The sequence below is a fragment of the Plasmodium fragile genome (assembly GCF_000956335.1).
Source record: "Plasmodium fragile strain nilgiri unplaced genomic scaffold supercont1.38, whole genome shotgun sequence".
In the NCBI taxonomy this organism is placed as follows: Eukaryota; Apicomplexa; class Aconoidasida; order Haemosporida; family Plasmodiidae; genus Plasmodium; species Plasmodium fragile.
The window spans coordinates 203,729-221,819 of NW_012192618.1; the positions used below are offsets into that span (position 1 = coordinate 203,729).

The following is an 18,091-nucleotide window of genomic DNA, read 5'->3' on the forward strand; positions in this document are numbered from 1 at the left end:
TTTTTTTTTTTTTTTTTTTTTTTCCAGTTAGCTATAATCGCGTTTTGGCTGTTCCGAAGGGTCAGCAGGGGAAGCGGCAAAAAAATAGCTGATTGGGGGCGCATATCAAATGGGAAATATGAAATGGGAAATATCATATAGAAGATATCAGAACAGCCAAACAGCGAGGAGCGAAACAGCAACACAATCATCAACGATGCGTTACAAAAACGCGCGCTGGTGAGTCGGTTCCTGTTTTTTTTTTTTTATGAATGAGCGGCATGGAGAAAAAGAAGAAGAACAGCAAGAACAAGCGCGAGGAGTCCACCTCGACCATTTTTAAAGTCCCCCGTTACATCCCCGAGGACGACGCAGATGGAGGAGAATTCTACTCCAAGGGGAAAGACGATGTATTGACAAAAAAGGATGGCCTGGACAGAGGTGAGCAAACAGGGATTCAACCCCTTGTTGACCATGCCCAGGAGGGAGAAGAACAATCCAGTCACCATGTGGAAATGAACGTCGACTCGGACGTTGACCTCCAGTCCGACCTCGACTTAGAAGAAAGTGAGAAGGTATGGTTCACCAATTTGTTGCGGAAAAAGGGGGAGGAACACACCGGAGCGGGACACGAGCAAGAAAAATCTGCTCCATACTGCGGAGCAAAACCCGAGTCAGAGGAGGGAGAAGATGAAGACAACACGGAGGATGACGAGGAAGACGAAATTGTTATAAATGCCGATTCTATTTTTAAAAATATTTACCCCTTTTTTAAAACAGAGGAGGACCCGAATTATTTGAAATACAAAAAGCAGCTACAAAAAATTGTAAAAAATAAGTCGTGAAGAAATGGCGGCATATTACATCCGCTTTGCCCGACACACCTATATGTAAGCGAGGAGACTCGGGTTCGCTCTTCCACCTTGCGTAGCTGTGTCTGAGCAACAATCGACAAACGCCACCTGTAGGAATTCATCCCGAGGGGGTGTTGTTCCACGGGGCGCAGTGAACATATAAACATTTTTTTTTTTCTCCCCCTTTTAATATTTAAATTCGAGTTTTTTTTTTTTTTTTTAAATTTTTTTTCGTGCAAAGGTATTTTTTCCCCCTTTTTAAAAACTAGTTTGCTTAGTGAAGAAGGCTGCAAGTGGTTTGCATCTCCTACGAGCCCAACTTACCCGCTAGTCCCCCCTGCCCTGAAACAAATCATCGGGGCCGAACATAATGTTGAGCCCGTTGTCCACGTAAATGGTCTGGCCAGTGACTGCTCTACTTTCCTTGGACAGCAAAAAGGCGGCCACGGCCCCGACGTCTGTGGAATACAACTTCTGCTGAAGAGGTGCATACTTTTCTGAGTACTCAATGGCGTAATCTATAAATGCCAAATTTTTTTTTTCCGTTTCGCTTTCTCCTTGTTGCACATTGGCCTTCTTGATGGCAGTTGCTGCCCTTGATTTAAGAGGCCCGGCACTAATCGTATTAACTCTAATTTTGTGCTTTCGCCCCAGGTGATAGGCTAAAGTTCTCGTATCAGATTCTAATGCTGCCTTAGCACTTGACATGCCTCCCCCATACCCAGGCACCACCTTCTGACTCGCGTAGTAAGTCAATGAAATCACACTCGATTCGGGGTGCATGATTGGGCAGAAATATTTGCATAGAGCTATTAGAGAATAGGTGCTTTTACTCAGTGCATCCAAATAACCATCTCGACTTGTGTCAAGTAGACTCCTCTCCACTTCTCTTCCATTAGCCAATGAATGAACTAACATATTTATTTTCCCGTACCTTTTATAAACCAAATTTGCAACCTCTTCAATTGAATAATTTTCTAAGTTAGCATACCTTTTATTCTTTTTCGTTTCCTCATTTATATCACTAAACGAATCAAATGCAGCATCGAAGGGAAGGATGTCGAGAAGGTCCATTTTTCTACCGTCCCCTATCTCCATGTCGTCATTAAATTTTCCATTATGGAGGTTCTTCATGAAAATGTTATACACTGGTGGCCATACACCTAGAATTATGTTTACGTTTTTTTTGCTCAGTTCTTTTGCAATTCCCCACCCGTATCCATTGGTGTCTCCTACTCCTGCGATGAAGCAAATGTCTCCAAGGGGTTCCCCTTTTCTATTTGTCTCTTCTGCTAGCCCATTTCCCTCACTCACCATGTGTTCTGAATGCGATGAGTGTGGAGAGATTTTCCTATTATGAGTTACCCCCTTTATTACTTTACTGGCCATGAATTGCATGTCCCTCGAGTTCCCTTTCCTTTCGAGGGCCCACTTTCCTTGTGCGCTCACATTCGCGGCATGCCTGAGTATGGCTTTGACAGTGGCGGTGCACAGTAGCAGGGTCACTAGCTGGACCAGTCTTCCCACTTTCATTCTTGTGCGGCTGTCTGGCGAATATAGGGTTTCCCCTGCTTCACGCTGCCCCCCTGTGAATCTTGCGCAGTAACGCTTGAAATGCACAACAGGTGATTTTTCCCCACCTGACAAACGCACGCTGCTTAACCACTTGAATGGATTAGCTGCAGCTCTGTAGAAGGTGCAATCGTGGGGGGGGGGTGATGTCCCGAATTTCTCCTCTGCTAAACTTGGCCCTTTCGCATAAAGATCATGCGCCAGATGATGGAAGTATATTCGGGGAGGGAGGAAAGAACACTTCTGTGAAGAGCAAGCTTGAAAAAAAAAAAAAATATAATAAAATGGAGTTCCAACTCAGGGCTGTTCTACACAGTGCATGCAGCGCTCAGTCATGGGCAACTTTTCCCTTGGTATGCTCTTTATTTTATAATACATATATATTTTTTTTATTTTATAATATTTTGTTATTTATGTATTCATTTTATTTATTTATTTTTTTTATCCATGGAGGTTCCTCTTGGTTGCCTCAGGCAACGTCGTATGCTCACGCCAACGTCAGGTCCACCGCAGCCGCGCCGTTTAGCGGCCCCCGCCTGGTGTGCCAAGTTGCACGAACATTTGAGGCAACACTTGAGGAAACAATTTTCGGAACGTTTTATTGCACATTAATGTGCACACCAATTTTGCCACTTTTTTTTTTTTTTTTTTTCACTGCTCTTGCCTTTTGATGGACACACCTTTCTGAAAAATTCCCTCCCGTGCCTTTACAACTGCAGCGCGCACACGTGTGGGCGAGTAATTTGCACAGGGGAGGGATGAGTAAGGGAAGCAACTTTCAACTGACTGTCGCATGGAGGAAATGCTTACCGAGTTAACCTCCCAGGAATTTTTTTTTTGTTTTTTTCCCCTTTTCCGCTGTCCCGTTTTGTCCCTTTCTTTTTCCGCAAATTATTATGCCAGTTGGAACTTAAAAAGGAGGAAAATAAAAAAAAAAAAAAAAACCTCCCTTTTGTTCTGTCTTTTTCCTTCATCTTAAAATATAGAAAGGAAGAAGGTAATTCCACGCTAAAGCGACCTATGTTATAGCATGTCGACTGCTAACAACTGCCAGAACTACGTAAAGCATGCCCTTGGGGAGGATGCCAATGAGGAAAGCATCCCCACGGTGGGGGTTAATGTGAGCCCAATTCCTGCTCATGGCATGAAAGTAGACTCTCAGGTGAGTTTTCATCCTCGTGAAGTAACTTCACCTGAGTAAACGCCTTCGGGGGGAGAAGCACAAAAAAAAAAAAAAAAAAAGGAGTGAACACATTGGTATGGTTAGCCGAGGTATATCTTCTATACGCGTGAAGTATTATCACATTTTCCTCTTCATCACTCACATGTACAGTTTAAAACACTGATTGAGCACCTGTACATGCTCAAGTTCAAGCTGGAAAAAGAGAAAAAAACGCACAAGCGGAAAAAGAAAGGTCTACCAAAGGGGGGAGAGGGGGTACTGAACCAGGAAGATAAAACAAACGCAAAAGACGCACAAAACAGGATCCAAATGGAGAGTGAAAATCAGCAGAAGAGGGAGGAAACAACCAATAGGACATTAATGAGGAGGTTATCCCAAAATTGTGAATGACGAAAAAGAGGATATCATCAAATGTGTACAAAAAAAAAAAAAAAAAAAAAGTTACATGAGGGATCAGTGAGCATTGTTCTCCTGTTATCATATGTGTTTTTTTTTTTTTTTTTTTTGGCCGCCTTGTAGGGATGATGACCTTGGCGCAGGTGACCCAGAAGGGGAAAGTTCGTGCCCTATTCCGCAGGTAAAGAAATGAATACATACATATGGGGGAGGTGTCCACCCACATGTACGTAACCACTTGTACGAGCTTTGTTCCCCTTTTCTAATTGACACCTGATCGCTCCACGTGGAATTCGTCCAACCCCCGTTGTAGCTAATCGAGACCATCGAAATTTATAAACACAGAAATGCAGAAGAGCAACGCGAAAAAATTCACCTGATTGAGAAATACGAACGTGTACTGAGGAAAATCCGAAAAAGACACATGCACCAAATTGGACAAATTAGAAATAACGTTCTCCTCGATGTTGATTTTTTAATTCAGTAAGGCGGGAGAACAATACGACTAGCCATTTGAGAAAAAAAAAAAAAAAAAAAAAAAAAAAAAAAAAAATCCCTCTGCACACACCACTGGGATGTTTTTTTTTTTCACCCTTACAGAAAGTACAGGAATGTGTCTCTTGAACTACTGCAAATTGGTCGGAAGAAGGAGAAGGAAAAAAGGGAAGATAACAGAAAGATGACCGAAATGTGCATAGCCGCTTGTACAAAGTTTGAAGCGAATGTGAAGGAGAGTGCGAAGGTATTGGGGGGGCTGCTTTATATACTTGTTTGGCCTGAATAATTGTACATACTGGACACGTGTGCATATTTCGAGTGTCTTTGTGCATTTATGATGATAACTTCTTTAGAGCTGTGATCCGTTTGGCAAACCTCCCGTCCACACTTTCCCACTTATAGACCGCCATGCAGACGCAGCAGGCCGAAGTGGCCAAAACCATCGGTGACGCCAAGAAAGAGAATGCAGCCTTGAAGAAAAAAATGTACTCCTTTAAGCGAATTGGAGCATACCCATGAGGATGTTTTCTTCCCACGTCATTAATCCCTCTACACCCTTCCCCCACAAACATACAATCACCTGGTCATTGTACCAATTGATTGCTCTCTCCCCATCCCCCTTCAGATCAGAGTTAAAGAACAAAATGGAAAAGGACAAAGATGAGTCAGGGAGAATCGAATTGAAGGCGTTGCAAAATAGAATAAAGGAACAGTGCGCGGTGAATGATGAACTGAGAAGAGTCATTTCACGAGAAAGGAAAGAAAACGAGATGAATCTTATGGACCTTTATTCGAAAGTAATTTGCGTTGTGTTGCCCAAATTGAAACTTATTCAACAGGAGGAAGGAAAAAAAAAAAAAAAAAAAAAAAAAAAAATACTGAGGGATCGTGATCCCTGCACATGTCACGTACCATACGCGCATAAGTTTTTTTTTCACTTGTTTGTGTAGGTCGATTTGCAAATAAAAACTTACGAGGAAAACATCGTAAAGGTATTCCACGAAATCCTTCTGAGGAATAAAATCGACATGGGGGTGGAAGAGTTGTCTCGCTGCATTCAAGTGACCATGGACACGCACTATGGACAGGACACCACACCCGGCGGCGTGACATGCGCTGATCAGAGACCGTCAGCCAATTGCGCCTCCCCGCACGCACACGAATAAGAGTGCACATATGTGTATGTATGCTCCTGCAGCGGTTCCCTTTTTTGTATGTTTGCATGTGGAGTACTACGGGGATTTGCGGGACGCCCGCGCTAAGAAAAACTGAGCAGTTTGCAAAAATGGGAAAATGTTCTGAAACGCGGGCGTCCCACTTCGGTCACCACCTACGCAATGTGCACGTGCACACGAACACGCACACGCATAGAGACACATGATGAAAAATAGGCCCACTGGGTGGGGCCGACAGGGAAGTCTCAAACTAGTCACGCTTCTGCTTGTCTTGCTTCTGCCTGTCCGCGGGGCCAGGCAACAGGGACGCGAAGAGCAACATACCATATGAGTACACCACCAAAATGATGCATGCAAAAAATAGAGGAAACAAAAGGGACTGAAACAGGAGGTTGAAAGTACCCATGGTTATGTTGCAAAAGAGGAACACTGCGAGGGTGTGCCTATTCATTTTTTGCATAACTGGGATGGTGGTGGTTTTTTCCCGTAGCAGTACTGCCTCTACAAGGTAGCTCAGGGCAGCCGCGAAGAGACTCACAGAGGAGACAACGCATATATAGTTTGCGTTGCACAAAATGCGTACACTGTAGTTGTGGTAGTAATTCAAAAGGAGGTGCAGTAGGTGGAACAGGAGGGACATGGCAAACAACTTCAGGGTGAGGTAAATTGGGGAGAGCTGGCCATATCCCTCCCATTGTCCTTTCTTCCCATTCTGCACCTCATCCTTCAGCACATACCCATTCCATAGCGAAAAGGAAAAGAGGTACAGATTGATAGACCCAATGACGTTCATAAGGCCCTCTCTGTTCAAAGAAAAAAAGTGGGTCCGTTCTGTATCGTCTGCCAGTAAGTAACTCGTAATGTCTAGGTGCCAAATAAAAAATTCATACACAAAGATACCAACACAGCTAAGGAGAAAGATCTTTCTAACCCCTTTTATCAACGTAAGTAAGGCGTTACAAATTAGGAGTGTAAAAAAGAGCGTAAGAAAAAAATTCCAGTGCATCCCATACTCAGTTAAGCTGTAGTTATAATTAAATAATTTCACTGCAATGTACCTAGCTATTCCTAAGCAAAACAAAATGAAATACTTCCAATCGATTATGCGTCCCTTGCAATTGCCAGAGTGAAGGAGCAGCTTGTTACTGTTTAAAGAATATGCACTCGATGTGATGCATCCCCCGACCCCTAAGTCCATCAACGTGTTACCATAAAAAAACGACTTGGAAAATTGCCTTGGGAAAAAATAAAAGTCCACTGCAAATATACAAATGTAAGTAATGCATAAGTTAGCTAATCTCATATGGACCAAGCACTTTCTTCGTCTTTCTTCTTGTGTGTGTAATTGTTCCTGTGGGTTATTATCACGTTGCTTTATTGAATAACCCGATTGCTTACCCACCCTTTCCCCTCCCCTTCTACCAAAGAGGGTCCAAAAGAGTGCGTAAAAAAGCACATAAATAAGTAACACTCTAAATATGCTCATATAAATATAAAAAAAAAAGAGGTAACTAATTATTGGGCAAAACACCAAACATAGGGTTACAAATATGTGATACTTTTTCAACGCTGGAAATTCAATTAGTAAACTCTTCTCCACATAAGTGCAAAGAGAAAACACGGTTAGCAGTATATATATGTGGTAGGTGCTGATCATTATTGGCTTGCTATGATCTGATACTCTTTTCATTAAATTATAATCATCTGCGTTGAGCTTGTACAAACAAGACTCCACACTTAGGAGGTCCATATAGGTAGATATTTCACCCCCCTTTTTTACCTTAACTTCAATCTCATTTTCATTTTGCACATTCTGGTATAAGAGATAAACGAAATCAGTTGTGACGCGAACTGTTTGGAGGGAGATACCCATCATGTTGGCTTCCTTCTCAAACGAACTTACCACCAAATCATAATTCTCTTCCTGTCCTTGTCTAATATTCTTCTTATATTTTAATACAATTTGGTAGTATATTTTAGCTAGCTCGAACATGTACATTTCATCATATCGGGGAGAGTAGCTTCTCAGGTTTTCTCTTCCAGTCTCTCCATACATAAATGTTTCACCCTTTGCTATTTTGCTTCCTAACCGGAATGGGAAGCTGGGTGCATCGAGCATGTGCCTTACATTGAAGGGGCACATCAGCAGATAGACGAGGAGGTTGACGTGTGTCATATTGCGTGATGGGATCGCGATAGGCGCGTGGGACACAAGCGCGAAAATGATTCTCCTCAGAGGCGGAAAAGGAAAAGTACACTCGGTCTAGAGGTGCGTCTTTCTCATTGTGTGTGTAGGAAGCGAGGGGAGGAAAAAATGGCAAAAGGGTAGGTTGAGCCCTTCAAGAGGGAACGACCCACAAATGGGTTTTTTTACAAACGAGTTATATACAAACGAGTTATATACAAATGAGTTATTCACAAATGAGTTATTTACAAATTGGGGGTTAACAAATTGATGGGCAAGCCGCCTATCCGGTTAGCCGCTAAACTGGTTATCCCCTATTCATACGCGACGGGCGCACTTTGGGGTGAAACCAAAAAAAAAAAAAAAAAGTCTGCTTTTGCGCAGGCTTAAATGACGCATGCTACTCGACCACAGTTACAGAGTAGTGCGCGGCACGAAAGGCGCAGAGGACGGCAACACGGAGAACAAATGCTACAAAGGGTGATAGCGCGAAATGGAACGCACAGGCGACGTTACGAAGGGGTAATGGTGGCACATGCGCTTCCCATCCGTTGCCTCTAAATACCCGCGGTTCCTCTATCTTGGCGTCCCCATGGGAAGCTCGTCAACCGATGGCTCGCTCTCTTGGGGACTTGTCCCTCTGTCCTTGTGTAATTTCACGGTGTTCAACCCTTGCACTTGTTTGTTATTTCATTTGCAACTCGCGCTTCCTCTTCATCTGTCAATGGCGACGGCCAGAAAATACGATGGAGGCATCGTGCTCAAGGGGAAAAAATATAGGGGAATATAATCGAAGCGCTGGAAAGGGGGGGGGAAAAACAAAAAATAAAATAAATAATTGCACATGTTATTTATTTTTATTTTTTACTCCGCATGTGCATAAGCGTCGCGGTGGTGAAAATGATCAACCGGGGGGAGGTGCTTGGTTCCATTGAACACAGCAGCGGGGATTTTTTTTTTTTTTTTTTTTTTTTTTCTTTCTCAGGATTGCTCATAACTATATGTCCCTATTCATACCTTGTACACCTTTCGCATGACGAGCTTTCTCTTGTTGGCACTGTAAACACTAAGTGTAAGCTGCAAAGGGGGGGAAAAAAAAGGAGGGGGATACCAAAAGATGTGTAGCACATATGCACGTCATACACACGTTTGCGGCCTTGGGCCAGCTTGCCCTTTGTGCTCCATGCTTGTGTTGCATTTCCTTGTTTTCCACCTTACCTCCTGCTGGGCCGTATTTGCATAAATAACGTAGTTGCTTAAATATGCCTGAGATGGGGAAGTGTAGAGGTCCATGCAAATGTGTATTCGCATGTTTGCACGTTTGCGCGAGTGGTCATAATCTATGTGCACAGGGCGCAGGGAGTCTTCTCCCCAGGGAATGGGGAAACAAAAGGGGCGCCTCGAAAATTCTACCTGGTGGCTCTTATTCATTTTGCTTATATGCTTTTCGTAACCGACGTAGTAGAGGCTCTATAGGGGGGGAGAGGACATGGTGAGTAAACAATTGCACAGTGCGGGAAAAGAATATTTCACATAAGATCGCTTCACAGCGTGCAGATCTACTGAATCTCCTTCGAGCGGAAAAATAATCTCTCTCTCAATTTTTACATTTTCAAATGAAAAAGACTTGAAGAATATAGAGGCCTTCTCCTTGTATATATCCATGATGATGCCTGTGTGTGGCGGGAGAGACATGTAACATGCGCGCCGGTGAGATGAAAAAACCAAAAAAACATGTGAGCACAACACGATTGAACAAATGAACAAATGAACAAATGAACAAATGAACGAGCGGACGAATAACTCACCCCTGTTGTAACCAGGATAGTCGTGCTTCTGCAAATACAAACAGAAAAAAGCCTGAAAAAAAAAAAAAAAAAAAAAAACAGAGAAATAATTCACGCCCGTGCGGCTACAGAACAAACGAAGGTGTTCCTCAAATGGTGTATATTCGTGAATCGAATAAGGAGGACCATCCACTTCCACATGGCAAGTGAGACACAACTGGTGGGAAGGACTGCCTTCCATCCCATCTCGCCCCACTTCTCATCACAAAAGAAGCTTCTTACAATTTCGCAGTCTATCTGGGCCCACTTGGACCTTGTCTTGCAGTTGTTGCATTTTTCGCAAATATCCTCAATTATGCCCTAAAGGGGGGGAAAGGGGGCGGCACATGGGTGAGACGTGCGACGTGCGACGTGAGAAGTGACACGTGAGAGCATGGTATAATGTGCACAAATGGCGTAGCCTTATATATCGTGCGCTAATATAGATAATACGCCAAAACGCAGGCACGCTGCTACTCCTTTCCTACGCACCACGTCTGAAGTGTCCGGTAGGGCCAGGATTTCCTGCCTGGTGCACAACTGGCTGCTGAGCTTGTTCTCATCACTGAGGATTTTCTTTATAACGCGGTGAACTAAAATGTCGGGATATCTCCTAATAGGAGAGGTAAAATGCGTGTACAAAAGAAAAGAAAGGGCGTAGTGGTAAGTACTCATTTTGTTGTCCTTAATATGTTGAAAGGTGTGATATTCTGCCCTCATCATTTTTTTCTTGGCATAGGCACAGACAATGTCTGAAATAGGTTTGCTCTTCTGTTTAATGACACTAGTCGCGTTATCTAAGAACTTTAAAATATGTCTCAAGTCAGATACTTGCAAATATATTCCATGCTTTTCTAACACCTCAATGATGTCCTTTGTTTCAATTATATTATCCATACTGTGACACCTGAACACAGACACGTTTCTGTATTTACTAAAGTACTGACGAATCGCAACTAATTTGTTAGCACTTAACATGAGCTCTTCCACTAAGTAATTGGCAAAGGTATATTTTTTGTTTACAATGGCTATGGGTGTACAGGTACTTGAAAGAATGATATTCATTTTGTCATTGTTGAAAAGGAGGGAACCATTATTCTTTCGTATGACTCTTGCCCGCTTGCTTATTTTGTACAGGTAATACAAATTTTTTACAATGTGGAAAATTTTCTTGTAGGACAATTTGTAATTTCTATTGTTCAAATTTTTGAATATTTTGACAATTGCTTTTACTCCTGCTTTTACTTCTTCGTGTTGCAGAATGTGTTGCTTCATCAGTGTGTTTTTCTTCTTTGTGTCCTGGCCGTTGCTTTGGTTGAGCGGCACCTTGTTTGCGCCATTCTTTTCAACTACAGTATTGTTCGCGTCACTGTTGCTGATGCCACTGCTGTGGTGCGCGGCAGCCGCTTCGCTCCGCCCATTGGTAGGGTTCTCACACGAGGCATTTTCGCACTCGATACTTGCGCTCTTTTTCTTCTTCGAGTAAAAATGAAGGTTGAGGAATTTCCTGTACAGGCTGCTCTTCTGGCTGCCCTGCTCCTTCTCAGTCGCGGCCTGCGCGACGGGCCCTTTTTCCTGACCTTGCACAACTTGCGCAGTGTGTGTGGTCTGTGCGGTCTGTGCGACGTGCTCTCCATAGTGGAGCGCCTCTCCAACAGTTCCCCCCATCACTGCATCATCTCCCTCCTGCCGCTTCTCCCACTGACTTGACACACTGCCCCACGGAGTCATATCCCCCCCAGCAGGGACTCCTCCGATAAAGCGCGCACCGCTCCTGTTACCTTCCTCCTTCATCAAACGGTTAATTACCTTTCTCAGTTTGCTATAATTTTTCACAAGCAAGTAAACCTCCTGATAGGTAAATCTGACTTTACTGTTTATTATGCTTTCCTTGAGGAAAAAAGAATTGTGATCAATTTTACCTGTACTGTCCATGTAAAAAAATATGGACAAGCACAAACGGCTGCTAACAGGGTCCAGGCTACACAAGGACTCACTTAAAATTCTTGAAATCATAGGGAAGCATGTATGCGTTAGATATATGGTCATAGCTCTGTTACGTGCATCAATGTCGAGGGAAGAGTTTTCTTTTATAAAATAAGCAACGTCGGTAATGTGTACTCCTACTTCGAACAAGTTGTACTTTTTCCATTTTTTTTCCGTCATGTCTTTTATTATTTCCTTCAGGGTTATTTGCCTCTTGCACTTTTCGCAGAACAAGTCGTGGTTGGTCAGGACGTCCCTCCCTATGTCTTCGTTCAGGTACTTTTTGAAGATGTGCTGGTACTTGGCGAGCTTGCTGGGGTCGGTACTACCTTCGTTGTCGCCATGGCTTTGACTATGGTAGTTACCGTCCTCTCCATCTTCATCCTCCTGCCCGTGACCGCTATGCTTCCGTAACAACGGCTTCTTCCTCCTGGCGCTCCCACGCGCTCTCTCCTCATTTTCCCCACCCAAGCCAGAATTACACATAGAGGAATCCTCAAATGGGTTTCCACACTTGTCCAGGTGATTGTTTCTGTCTCTCATGTCGCCCTTCCTAACACCTGTGTGTGTTCCCCTCGTGGTGCTGAGGACACCTGTCTCCGATTCGGAGTCTCCATAATTCTTGTTCGCCCTGAGCGGGTCATACTTGGACTTTCCCTTCTGGTTTCCCACCACGTGGTGGTAGTTGCCTATCGCTTCTTCACTGCTGTTGCTTTTCTGCATGGAGCTTTCCTCCGTGTGGCTGCTGCTTTCCATATGTTGGTTCCCCTGGTGTGTGTAACGGGTGCACATCTCATCGGAGCGGTTCTTCCTGTTGCTAGAGGAGCTACGATTGGGCTTGTCTATCTGCTTGTGTTGGTCCTTTCCGCAAGTGTAATTTTTCACATTTTCATTCCCTATATACAAATTTTTTTTTTTTTTTTTTTTTTTTTTTATTTTGCTCGTCCATTTTATTCTTAACAAAATTTTCATACTTAATATCTTCCATCTCCTTGATGCAGTTATTTTCCTTCAGCGTTTGAAAAAAATCATCATCCTCTTTAACAAAAAAGGACAGATTTTTTTCCAAAATGGATTCTTCAATTTCTCCATTGTGGACCATCAAGTTGTGAATAACTTTAATATAAAAATTACATTTGGCGATTTTTTTTTTACTTATTCTGCTGATGTTAATAGCATCATCCAAATCTCTAGCAGTTTCAGGATCGATGGTAAAAATGCATTTTTTACTCAAATCCATTCTCTTCATAATTTCCTCCTTTACTATGTCGCTGTATAAAATCTCCTTGTTCTTCAATTTTTTTAAAAAATCATCTTCCAAAGGTTGTTTCAAATTAAAATATAAATTGTGGTTAAGCAAAATAGCATTTTGCATATTGTGAAACAAGTCATTTTGCCCAAGCAATTCTACAATTCTTCCTTCTGGAAATAATTCATTTGTGTTCCACCTAAATATTTTTATATAGACTAACTGGTTTGTTATGTCCATGACGTTACTCCTCTTCATGAATTCAATTATGTGTTTATTTTCTACCTTAATAAATGGGATGCTTTTTTTAAATGGGATAGCCGTGCTGAATTTTTGCTTTTTAATTTTTTCTCTAAAAATACACACGTAGTGTATATTCGACCCGTGGTGTTCTTCTATGTAAATTATTTTTCCTGTGAGTTCGTCTTCCTTGTTCTCCTCTGGCCAAGCACTTGATTTTGCTCCCCCTTGCGCTTGCTCCTTATCGTTCACCCTTTTTCCACGCTTCACTTTTCCTCCCTCGCTTGCTTCTCCCCTTGTGTCCCTGTTCAGCTTGACCACCACTGCGTCCCCGTCGATCGCTCTGTTCATGTCCTTCTTCGACTTTATATGAACCTTTCTGTCGTTGCAGACGACAAACCCGTAGTCGTGTCTCCGGACGGTCAGGATGCCCTGCGATAAGGGGAGGGGCGGTGTAAAAATCGGTATTCAGCCGTCTTAAGCGATGAACAATCGTTCAAACCGCACAGGGGACGCGGTGATGCGATGACACGTTGACACGATGACGCCGCGGGGGAGAAGCAGCGCACACACTTTTCAATCGGCGGACGCGCGGACGGCCGCCCGAAAGGCGCGCCCAAAGGATTCACCCCCCTCGCGTAACGAAGACACAAAGGAGCCCATCCACGCAAACACCAACCCGACCAAATGATACACTCTGTAGTCACTTACCCGTATGTACTTCTTCTTGATGATACCTCTAATTGCCTTCTCCTGAGTTATGTACTCTTCATATATGATCCTTCCCCCGTGCGTCTTCATCTTCCTGTGCTTGTCACTGGACGTGGCTTCGATGAAGTTGTAGTCGTCGTTTCGAGGGGGTTCCGGCTGGGTGTCTTCACTGGGGTTGTCCTCCCTCATGGAGGAGTACTCTGAGGTATTCCCTTCCATGCGCTTGGCCGCTGTGGTTGCGGCTGACTTTTTCTGTACCTTTTTGGCGGCTGCTTTGGCTGCAATCCTTTTTGCCTTCTTTGCCTCTTTCGCTTTTATTTCCTCCAGTTCCCGCGCCTCCTTCAACTTCTTTTTCTTCTCCTTCTCCGCCTCTTTCAATTTCTTCTTTTCTTCCTTTTTCATTTGTTTTATTCTTTTTTTCTCTTCCTTTTTTGTTTCCTTCACTTTCCTTTTTTCTTCCAGGAGCAATTCCTTCCTTCGCCGTTTCTCCTCCTTCTTTTTGGCCTTTTTCTTGAGTTTCTCCTCTCTCCTCTTTTTGTCGCTACTCTCCCTGATGTCACCCACTTCACTCGAGTCTCCCATTTCCTGCTGACCCTTGCTTCCTTTTTTTCCCTTTTCCTTCTTCCCCTTCGCCTTCACGTTTTCATTTTCCGCAGGTCCTCCAAGGGTCCCCCCCCCAGCGTCCTTCTCCAAATACATATTTTTCACCACACTGGAAAATTGTTCGTTCAGGTCGTAAATGGCGTTATACAAATTGTAGTTATAAACCACGCTGTCGCCACTCTCCGTCGCATGGTCGCTGAGCTTGTCGAGCTCGTCCAACTGCTGCGGAGGTTGCTTCTTGTCATCGTCCTCCTCCTCATCATCACTTTCCTCTTTGTCGTCTTTATCCCCCTCACTCTGTTTCTTATCCCCTTCTTTATTCTTCCTTTCCTTTGGTGTGTCCTCCTTTTCGTCCCGTCTCTGCGCCATCACTATCCCCGGCGCTACCTCATGAGCACTTGCCTTCTGCTCCTTCCGTTTCTTCTTCCCCTTCTCTTCCTCCTGATGGCCAATGGAGTCTTCCGCAACTTGGGTGTCTCGTTTCTCGACGCTGTGATTTGGTGTCGTGGTCTTGCCGCTGTTAACCTTGCCCATGCTCAGCGTGGGGTTGGTTTGTTTTTCATTCAGATTCATCAGGTGTTCTTTTTTTGCTCGTTTATCGCTCATCCCTTCTTTATCTTCCTTCTTTTCCTTTTCTCTTTTCTCTTTATTCTCTTGCTTCCACTGGTTGGTGCTTCTCCCTCCACGGGAGTACACATGGGGGGCCTTGTTCACTGATAGCAGATCACTCTGCTCTCCATCTCCATCATTCTCCTCAGCCGCATTGCAGTAGTTCATGTATTCCTGGAAGTAGTTTCTCCTCTTATACGTGTTGACCACAATGGCAGATGCATCTGAGCTCGTGTTTTGTGATGTGACCATGTCTTCCCTCTTTATACTCTCCAGGGACGATATTTCTCTGTTTAACTTATCCCTAGCTGCGCTGCTCATAAAATTATTAACGTATTCAACGATACTATTTTTTTTCCTTTCCCTTTTCGGTTCCAGGACACTAGAGTGGTTATTCCACCGAGTGGTACCTATGTCGTACGCGTAGACGGATGATTTTTTTTGCCTTTGTTTCATCCTATCTGCGTAGCTGCTTGGTGGGGACACCTTCCTCTCCATCTTTGTCGCATCGTTTTTCTTTAGCTCGGATGTGGGCCCGACCTTGGCTGGCCCGATTGCGGTTGGCCCGACTTTGGTGGACCCCACTTTGGTTGGACTCACTTTGGGGAAGTTCATTTCCGCAAAAGCCGTCTTCCCCGTAATGCGCATTATTCTGTGTGCTTCCCTGGCTCCTACTTTTCTCATCACATGTGATACCTCCCCAGGTATCTGCTGGGGCAAGTGCTCACCCTGGGTTGCCTTTCCCTTCACTTCCTTCACTCCCTTCACGTTCTTCACGCCCTTGACTCCCTTCATTTGGGGAGATACCAATTTGTTTCTTTCTTCCTCGAGGTTGGGGACGCCCTCCGAGGGGCTGCACACGTCGCCACACGGTTTGTTGCCGCGCGGCTTGTTGCCCGTCGTCATGATGCTTATCAGTCTGTCAATTTCCTCGTTGAGATAATTTAGGGTTAGTGGCTTTCCTTCCGTTTGCTTCTTCGCAGTTAAGCCTGTTTTGGTTTCCTTCTCGGTCAGGTGCTCATTCAACAGGTTCATCAGGACGAATGCCTTGTGCCTGAACGACGTTACATCGTCCTCGCTTATGGGGATGGCCGCGGTTGACGTGGCGGCTGTCTTGGCGGGTGACTTCGCGGTTGACGTGGCAGGTGACTTCACCTGTGGAGGTGACTTCTCCGCGCTGCAGGACGAAGAATTGCTCGTTCTCGAAGCCTCCAAGGAATCGTCCACCGAATCTGTCCTAACGTCCCTCTTCCTCAGAAGCAACTTCACATCCTTTTCTATCATCTCGATTGACCTTTTTAGTGTGTCAATTTCGCGGTCCCTTTTTTCCATTTCTTCGCTCACCATTTTGAGTAGTTCTTCAGAGCCTGCGTGGGGCGCACCCGCTTGATGTGGCAGTTTCGCGGTGGGGCTTTTGTCCATGCTGCTGTCCCCCCCGGTCATGCAGCTCGCACCCCCCCCCTGGTCAGTGCGCACAGGGCCAACAATATCCTTATCTACCTCGGTGCCATTTTTGCTTTTCTTCTTCTTCTTTTTCTTCTTTTTCTTCTGGCTAATCTTCTGCATGTCGTCATCTCCCTGGGTGTCTACGCCCGTGGTCCCATGCACGGATATACTACTGGTGCTCTCATATACACTGGAGTTCCCATGCAAGAGCTCCTTAACGTGCTTATGTATATCCCAGTACTTTCTATAATTGGCCTTGTCATTCTGTGCGTTTTGCGTCAGATAAATACACACGGCCTGCACACAAAGCAGGTACTCATCTGAGGATATGTCTAACTCTTTATAAGATTCACGAAAGGTGAAATTATTTTCATCCATGTGATAAATGTGAAGGAGCGCACATTCTATGGCCCTCAGTCTTTGATTGGAAAAAATATAATTCTTGAATAATTTCCTTTTCCCTTTGGTGTTTATTGTGGTCTCTATATTTTTTTTATCTACATTTTGTATGAGCAGAATTCTTATCATCTGGAAGTCCACGTTTTTTTTTGCCTTTTTTAAAATGTACTTCATCGTTTTTGTGGTTACAAAAGTTATGTTTTCATTAAAATATGTTTTAACAATATTGGTGATTTTTTTCTTTGTTATAATAATTTGTAACAATTTCTTTATGACTTGTTTTTCTTCTTGTCGTATTATCTGCGTGGAGTCGCTTACAGTGCTATGTGTACTTGTCTCCTTCTCTGCATACTCCAACTTTTCCCTTTTCACCATTTTGCCTTTTTCCATTGTGGACTTGTTCCTCCCTGCACGGCTCACTAGACCTATGGCGCTATCCCCCTCGATGTGCTTCTCCATAGAACACGAGTGGAAACTTTCTGTATCTTTGTCGCACACAGATGGGGCTTTCATAACATATACGCGGCGGGTTACACCTACTTTGTGATCTATCCCTTTGGTAGCCTCTTGTCTTGGGGCACTCGTTCGTCGCAAACGGGGCGGCGTGTGTCCTTTGCGTACCTTGACCATCAACCCGACAGAGTCTACAGGGTGCTCCCCCTCGTCCCGATTCATTCCCTGCCCCACATGCGGGTCGTTTGCCCTGTTACATTTTACAACCTCTTCAGAAGATAGGGTTCCATTATGAATCTGCTTAAAGAAGTCCTTCTCCTTTTCGTAGAGCTTGGCAATTTCCTTCTTAAAAGAAACGTAGGAAAATTCCTTGATCACTCTTTTGTTCTTCAGTTTTTTGTGAAACGTTTTATTTTTGTTCGTATTCATGCTACTCCCTTTGTGCTCATTTTATTTCTTCGCTCGCGGGTTCTGCGTGGTTCCCACGTGATAGCGTCGTTTCAACGTGGCTGCTTCTTCCCCACGTGATAGCGTCGTTTCAACGTGGCTGCTTCTTCCCCACGTGACCGCTTCGTCTACGCGTGGGATCTTCCTCTCCTCGCGTCGTTCCCCCCACGTTTACGTCACGAACGCACGCACAAGAATTAGTGGCTTGGCTAATGACGAAATAATGACTTCAAAAATGGGGTGCCTCTATGATGACATGCGGCAAATCTATTAATCGTTC

General features: G+C 44.1%; 5 protein-coding genes across 5 annotated transcripts; 2 read left to right on the forward strand and 3 right to left on the reverse strand.

Annotated features, from left to right (window-relative positions):
• Positions 1-260: 260 nt before the first annotated feature.
• On the forward strand, positions 261-824 carry AK88_03395 (uncharacterized protein; the record flags this gene model as incomplete). Its single annotated transcript, XM_012481012.1, has 1 exon — positions 261-824. One exon carries the CDS (start codon positions 261-263, stop codon positions 822-824), a length of 564 nt encoding a protein of 187 aa, XP_012336435.1.
• Positions 825-1,160: 336 nt separating this feature from the next.
• AK88_03396 (uncharacterized protein) lies at positions 1,161-2,366 on the reverse strand (the record flags this gene model as incomplete). Its single annotated transcript, XM_012481013.1, has 1 exon — positions 1,161-2,366. One exon carries the CDS (start codon positions 2,364-2,366, stop codon positions 1,161-1,163), a length of 1,206 nt encoding a protein of 401 aa, XP_012336436.1.
• A 1,069-nt stretch (positions 2,367-3,435) lies between these two features.
• On the forward strand, positions 3,436-5,648 carry AK88_03397 (uncharacterized protein; the record flags this gene model as incomplete). Its single annotated transcript, XM_012481014.1, has 8 exons — positions 3,436-3,567; positions 3,739-3,956; positions 4,108-4,165; positions 4,298-4,467; positions 4,585-4,726; positions 4,885-4,967; positions 5,108-5,279; positions 5,433-5,648. The coding sequence occupies 8 exons, from the start codon at positions 3,436-3,438 to the stop codon at positions 5,646-5,648; spliced, it is 1,191 nt and encodes a 396-aa protein (XP_012336437.1).
• A 259-nt stretch (positions 5,649-5,907) lies between these two features.
• Positions 5,908-7,833, reverse strand: AK88_03398 (uncharacterized protein; the record flags this gene model as incomplete). Its single annotated transcript, XM_012481015.1, has 1 exon — positions 5,908-7,833. The coding sequence occupies one exon, from the start codon at positions 7,831-7,833 to the stop codon at positions 5,908-5,910; it is 1,926 nt and encodes a 641-aa protein (XP_012336438.1).
• Positions 7,834-8,556: 723 nt separating this feature from the next.
• Positions 8,557-17,793, reverse strand: AK88_03399 (uncharacterized protein; the record flags this gene model as incomplete). The annotated part of the gene is made up of 10 exons (XM_012481016.1): positions 8,557-8,640; positions 8,860-8,919; positions 9,061-9,108; positions 9,256-9,312; positions 9,451-9,515; positions 9,651-9,702; positions 9,912-9,989; positions 10,161-12,371; positions 12,559-13,575; positions 13,855-17,793. 10 exons carry the CDS (start codon positions 17,791-17,793, stop codon positions 8,557-8,559), a joined length of 7,611 nt encoding a protein of 2,536 aa, XP_012336439.1.
• Positions 17,794-18,091: the final 298 nt, after the last annotated feature.